We start from the raw sequence: 7,638 nt of genomic DNA, 5'->3' as shown, positions 1-7,638 counted from the left end.
GATATACTAGGAAATATGTCACTAAACAATGAACTCTAAATCAATTGGAAAGAAACAAAGGAACATTATGGTGGTATTAGGCCCCAATGTACTCACTTATGGGCCAAATAGAAAGAGGTTATGAGCAAGAAGACATCTGAATAAGCACTTCCCTGATCCAATATTTTTTTCTGACAAACACAAAATGCAACAAACTGAGATGAACCTATTGATCTAAGTAAAAATAGACCAGCAGAGTAACAGGCCATCACTGTTAGCATCATGAAATAGCAGTAAACAATTATAATTTGTAGGCATGAGAACCTCTCTTTTTCCACCTAGGATAACAACTTCTGCTCATGTCATATTTTGTGAAGAAGGGAAAAAGTATATCACTACTAAATACTATGAAGCACTCTTGCTTATACCCAAAAAACAATTATAAAGCACTTACATACACAATCTCAAGCATGCAAAATATACCAAATAAGTGAACAAATCTCATAATGTAAGAGTGGTTGTAGATACCAATTCGAAGCCACCGGGCTGCCCAGCTCCTAGTTGGATCCATGACGGAGATCAAACTGTTAAATTGTAGCTCCAAAGTTAATAACTAAAAAACTAACTAGGCCCATAAAACATAACAAAGAAAAAAGAAATGGATAAATTTTCATAAATAAGAAACCAAAAATTCACCATACCCAGTAAAATTAGAAGTAGTGCAGTCCCCTACACGTTCATAATCTTCATCCATCTTGAAAAAGGGACAGTTCTCACATCCTGATTCCCTAAACTGCAATTTACCAAATAATCACCCATCAAAAAACATAAACGCCACTAAAGTTTTCTTTTTCATTTTTTTTTTATGACGGTGGTGCTCGGGCCATCTTGCACGCACCTCGACTATTCCACCAGGTACCTATTATCTCTCACCAGCACAGGTACCGGGTAACTCTGCCCCCCAAGACTTAGGTAGATGGGAAGAAATCACCTAGTGTTTTTTGCCGATTTGAACACGAGACCTCATGTTCTCCTCACTTCATTGAGGGTCAGGCCACACCCTTGGTGCACCTCACTAAAAGTATATCCACCAAAAAACTAATTTATTCATTTTTTTTTCCTTAAAAAAGTTAAATACTCCAACTTTATGAGGGAAAATCATAGCCTATTCCAAACCCAGATACAAAAACATAAGAAACATCTTTTTTGTTTCACAGCCGGTGTCCACTACCTGCATTGGAGCCCGACCAATCCAGATTCTCATCCAGTAATGTCCCTTAAATGTAAATTTTTCATTCTCAAAGCTCGAACCCTAGACATCTAATTAAGGGTGAAATAATCTATCCATCCCACAACAAAATTGGTGGTAAAATAATCTAACTATAATTATACATCAAATGATTCACATAGCTCCCAAGATTGATAGATAGTTAATTGATGAATAAAAAGTTGAAAGACAAAAAGCAAATTGATGGGTATTGAAGAAATAGAAAAAGGGAACCTGGTCGTAGGTTTTGACAAGGCGGCAACGGAGACAAGCCCTCAGTTCATGCCCAAAACTGGTCGGAATTTGTGCTGCTTGTTGGCTTCCCATTCTTCTCGCTACCACTGTGTTTGCTTCGCTTGCTTTCGTGTTGCTAACAAACGGCTAATCAATTTGTGTGTTGAGGGACTACAAATAGATTTTTGGAGTTTATGTTTTTCCCCTAGAGTTTACTGGAATCATACTAACCCCCACCAAGATAATTTATATATTCAGGTTTAAGTCCCAGTTTGGGGTCAATTTGGTTTGTCTTTAAAATTAAAATAGGGTGTATTCGTAATTGAATAATAAGGTTAAAGAGAAAATGACCAAATTTGTTATTAAACTTTGCAAAATAATTCAAATTCACATTTCATTAATAGTTAGGTCAGATTTGATATAAATTTGCTCTTGAATTATGCAAAATGATCTACATTCAAAACCTGCAACAATCTGGTTTCTTTCGGTAACCTAAAATTAGTCACCCTTAAGCCTCAAATAAACCTAAATAAAACTCATGTTTACCCATTAAACAGTACAATTAAATTTATAGCGTGGTTTATAGACACGTAAATTAATTTGGTCCAGAACATAAAATAACTAAGAACAAAAATTAATTAATTAAAATAAGTTGAAGAAAATACAAGCCTGACCATGGGCTCAACTTCTCCGATAGAAATAATGAGAGCAATGTCAAGAACAAAAAGAGAGAAAGTAATTTTATAAAATAAGCGCAGATTTTGGCTTTAGTGTACATATTATTTTCATGCCCTACAATGAACATATAATCTCCTATTTATAGCTCTATTCAGGGATACAAGATTCCCAAATCAAACTCTTCTTTAATATGAATAAAACACCTTTTGATGGCTGCATAACGGTTGAACATTAATACAGGATTTTCTTGTAACGGCTGCTCATGGAATACTGTCTTTGTCAACCGATGTCTTCCTTTCAAATCTTCGTTCTCGGTTCCAATTTCTTTGGAACTTATTCAACACTCTGTCTTTATTTCCACGTAGCAACTCATCGAGCATCCACTTGTCGTTTATCAATTTTAGCCCATACAACTTATACTACGATCAATCACACCTATCAAATTGTATTTTGATATTTGTCGCAACTTCATCTAGACAACTTCATCACTAGTCCTTCTAAAATCACTAATAGCAACTTAGAGTTCCACGTCGATCTCCTAATATTAAGACGAAATACATACATTTCAAGTCCTAAATCATTTGCAACACTAGTGTTGTAGTCAAGGTAGTATTATAGTGATTGAGGGCCGATGATATTAAAATAATGATCGGAAAAAAAAGTAAGAAGATGAAAGATATCGTCTATATGGGACGATTGTTGTGCAAATTTTTTATGTACTCTATTTAAGTATCGTGAGAGTGAAAAGTGATGGGTGAAGTAACTGTTGGACTTTAAAGCATGGGGCTTCAAAGACTTTAAGCATTGGGCTTTAAAATCTAAGAGTGTGAATTGGAAATTGTGGGAAATAAAATGGAGGGAAATGAAAATTTGAATGAAGTGAGCTTTTGTCTTGAACTTTGTCCCTCATTGGTGAGAGACAACTACATTTGTGTGTATATATATATAATCACTTCTTAAAGCTCTTAAAAGGAATTATTTTTGGACAAAATTTATTTAATTAATTACTTAATAATTAATTAAATGTCAGTTAGTTAGCCGTTGTCCGGGCGTGACCGCGGTAGGACCGCGCCAGAACACTGTTGCAGATTCAGAAGGCCACTCTGGGCGCGGTCCTGGCGTAACCGCGGTAGGACCGCGGCAGGACGCGCAAACTTCTGAACAGACACCTTTTCCAGAACAAACATCACACCTCTTCCAATAATTGCATATAAATTCTGAGGCATGGCTTCGTTTTTAACACACTGAAAAAATTACAAAACTTCCTTCTTTCTGAAAATACTGCATTCTAATTCGCAGTCTCTCTCTCTCAAATTTGTAAGTGTGATTTTGCTCCGTTTTTTGAGTTCGTTGGTATCCTGTAGTTTGTATTGCCACTGTTGCAGGAAGGTTTATTCTGTTTCATCCTAGGAGGATTTAATCCATTACCTTGGCAACGTGTGAGGAGGTTAAAATTCCTTAAGGACGCACAAGCAAATTGTGGACTCGAAATATTTCTTATTCTTTACTGCTTTCCAGTTTCTTTTATTCTTCTAACAGTTTTTTGATTTTGTGTTTTAACACAGTAGCGGATCACAAGCTTAAGGGATTTTAATACTAACGTTTCTGTGTTGAAATATATATTAAACTATTATTTATATTTTGTATACTGGTTTGGAGACTAAAGCCTTCGTGCTTTCTACTCCAATAATTGTTCTATCCGGTTTAAAGTATATCAAAACTTTACCGGAATAATAAACGTACGGGTTTGAAGTATACAAAAACTTCACCATTGTTACGTGTTGTATGTTTGGTTTGGTATTCAGTTTGGAGATATCAAAACTTCACTGATTTAACAAAGTTCTGTTTTGTTTCCAACTTTACAGAAAAAATGACGAATGAAAACCAAACTAATAGAAATGTTGCGGGAACGGGTGCTACTGTTACGAATGTTGCTGCCTCGTCAAGCCGTTCAACTCCTGCTCATGCTATGGCACCAGCAGAAAAACCCGAAAAGTTTTTCGGTATCGACTTCAAACACTGGCAAATGAAGATGCTCTTCTATCTTACTACGTTGAGTTTGCAACGATTCATCAAGGAGGATCCTCCGGTCCTGGCAGAACACACTCCGAATGATGAACGATATGTTGTAACTGAAGCATGGAAGCATTCTGATTTCTTGTACAAAAACTACATTTTGAGTTGTTTGGAAGATAGCTTGTACAATGTCTATAGTGTCATGGAAACTTCAAAAGCGTTATGGAATGCGCTTGAGAAAAAGTACAAGACTGAGGATGCCGGACTTAAGAAGTTCGTGGCTGCAAGGTTTTTGGATTTCAAGATGATTGACATAAGGTCGGTCATAACTCAAGTCCAAGAATTACAAGTCATTGTGCATGACCTCCTTGCTGAAGGTATGGTCATAAATGAGGCCTTTCAAGTCGCTGCTTTCATTGAGAAGTTACCTCCGGTGTGGAAGGACTTTAAGAACTATATTAAACACAAGCGGAAGGAAATGACACTAGAAGACTTGATTGTTCATTTGAGGATAGAAGAAGACAACAAAAATGCTGAAAAGAAGTCACGTGGAAGTTCGACAATAATAAGGTAACATTGTTGAGGAGGCGCCACAAAATAAGAAGAGAAAGAAAGCTTCTGGACCAAAGAATTACCCAAGCAAGAAAAAGTTCAAGGGTAATTGCCACAACTGTGGAAAATCTGGGCATAAGGCTGTGGATTATCGTGCACCAAAGAATGATAAGAAGAAGAAGAATCAAGCTAACATGGTTGAAAATGCTGAAGAAATGGAGGACTTGTGTGCCATGTTGTCTGAATGCAACTTGGTAGGAAATCCTAAAGAATGGTGGATAGATTCTGGAGCCACCCGCCATGTTTGTGCTAACAAGGAGTTATTTTCTTCTTATGCCCCCGCAGGACCCGACGAGACAATTTTCATGGGAAATTCGTCTACAGCCAAAATTGAAGGAGTTGGCAAGATTGCGTTGAAGATGACGTCGGGAAAAATAGTGACTCTAAACCAAGTTCTCCATGTTCCAGAAATTCGCAAGAATCTTGTGTCTACCTCACTTCTTGTCAAGAATGGATTCAAATGTATTTTTGTTTCTAATAGTGTTGTACTAAGTAAGAATGATATGTATGTAGGAAAAGGTTACCTGAATGAGGGCCTTTTTAAGCTAAATGTAATAGCAGTTCCTATCAATAAAGTTAATGCTTCTTCTTACTTACTTGAGTCAAACACTTTATGGCATTCATGCTTAGGTTACGTCAACTTCAAAACATTGCGAAAAATGATAAATTTAGAAGTATTTCCAACATTTGATTGGATTAATTCCAAAATGTCAAAATATGTGTGGAATCAAAGTATGCTAAGCATCCTTATAAGTCCGTTGAAAGGAATTCAAGTCCTTTAGACTTAATTCACACAGATATTTGTGACATGAAGTCAAAAACCATCTCGCGTGGGAAAAAGTATTTTATTACTTTTATTGACGATAGCACGAGATATTGCTATGTTTATTTACTTAATAGTAAAGATGAGGCAATTGATGCTTTCAAGCAATACAAGAGTGAAGTTGAAACACAACTAAACAAAAAGATCAAAATGATAAGAAGTGATAGGGGTGGCGAATATGAATCTCCTTTTGAAGAAATATGTTTGGAAAATGGCATTATTCACCAAACAACTGCCCCTTACTCTCCACAATCTAATGGAATTGCGGAGAGAAAGAATCGAACGTTGAAAGAGATGATGAATGCGTTGTTGATAAGTTCTGGTTTACCACAGAACTTGTGGGGGGAAGCTATACTTACAGCTAACCGAATAATCAACCGTGTACCTCATAGTAAAACACAGTCCATTCCTTATGAAAAATGGAAAGGAAGGAAGCCCAGCTTGAAATACTTCAAAGTGTGGGGGTGTTTAGCTAAGGTACAAGTTCCTAAACCTAAAAGGGTTAAGATAGGTCCAAAAACGGTTGATTGTGTATTTATTGGATATGTAACCAATAGCAAGGCATATCGTTTTCTGGTTCATAAGTCAGAAAATCCTGAGATTCACGTTAATACGATAATAGAATCAGATAATGCTGAATTCTTTGAAACTATTTATCCGTATAAAAAGGAAAGTGAAGTGACCTACCAAAAGTCAAAACGACCTCGGGAGGAAATAACAGATGGTATGCCTAATGAGGAAAATCCGAGAAGAAGTAAACGTCAACGGACATCTACTTCATTCGGTCCAGATTTTCTGACTTTCCTGCTAGAAAATGAGCCTCGTACCTTCAAGGAAGCAATGTCTTCCTCAGAAGCACAATATTGGAAAGAAGCTGTCAATAGTGAAATAGAATCCATATTGAGCAACCATACCTGGGAATTGGTTGATCTTCCTCCAGGTAACAAAACATTGGGTTCTAAATGGATTTTCAAGAAGAAAATGAAAGACGATGGTACTATTGACAAATACAAGGCAAGACTTGTTGTCAAAGGATTTAGACAGCGAGAAGGTCTTGACTATTTTGACACATACTCGCCGGTAACAAGAATTACATCCATTCGGATGCTAATAGCGTTAGCCGCCTTGTATGGTCTTCAAATCCATCAAATGGATGTAAAAACAGCCTTCTTAAATGGTGATCTAGAGGAAGAAATTTACATGAACCAACCTGAAGGGTTTGTGGTTCCGGGAAAAGAAAAGAAGGTGTGTCGACTTGTTAAGTCCCTTTATGGACTAAAACAAGCACCCAAGCAATGGCATGCGAAATTTGACCAAACAATGTTGTCAAATGGCTTTAAGATTAATGAATGTGATAAATGTGTTTACATTAAGAACGTTCCAAATCATATAGTCATTGTTTGCTTATATGTTGATGATATGCTAATAATGAGCAAAGACATTGCCGACATTCAAGCTACTAAGCGTATGCTTGCTAGTAAGTTTGATATGAAAGACTTAGGAGTTGCCGATGTAATTCTAGGAATTAAAATCCAGAGGACTCCTCATGGTCTAGCTTTGTCTCAATCACATTACGTGAAAATGGTACTTGAAAAATTCAAACACTTGGAATTTAGAAGTGCAAGAACTCCAATTGACTTAAATTATCATCTTATAAAGAATAAAGGTGAAAGTACGTCTCAATTGGAGTATGCTCGTGTGTTGGGAAGCTTAATGTACATCATGAACTGTACACGACCTGATATAGCTTGTGCAATAAGTAAACTTAGTCGATTCACAAGTAATCCAAACAAACATCACTGGGTGGCAATGAAACGAGTTCTGGGATATTTGGAATATACTCAAGACTACGCTTTGCACTACAATAAATATTCTGCGGTTATCGAAGGATATAGTGATGCAAATTGGATAACCGGCTCAACAGAAACAAAGTCCACAAGTGGATATGTTTTTACTGTTGGTGGAGGAGCAGTATCTTGGAAGTCTTCCAAACAAACGTGCATCGCTCGCTCTACAATGGAATCAGAGT

At 36.7% G+C, this 7,638-nt stretch overlaps 1 protein-coding gene across 1 annotated transcript; it reads right to left on the bottom strand.

The window, feature by feature from the left end:
* On the bottom strand, positions 681 to 1,711 carry LOC109226385 (transcription elongation factor SPT4 homolog 2-like; the record flags this gene model as incomplete). Its single annotated transcript, XM_019391164.1, is given in 2 exon segments — positions 681 to 772; positions 1,481 to 1,711. Coding segments are annotated over 2 exon segments (185 nt in total), but the record flags the coding sequence as incomplete, so codon positions are not given.

This window comes from Nicotiana attenuata, chromosome 5 (assembly GCF_001879085.1).
Source record: "Nicotiana attenuata strain UT chromosome 5, NIATTr2, whole genome shotgun sequence".
In the NCBI taxonomy this organism is placed as follows: Eukaryota; Viridiplantae; Streptophyta; class Magnoliopsida; order Solanales; family Solanaceae; genus Nicotiana; species Nicotiana attenuata.
The sequence above is the reverse complement of the archived record's forward strand: the minus strand, read 5'-3'. Positions and strand labels throughout refer to the sequence as shown.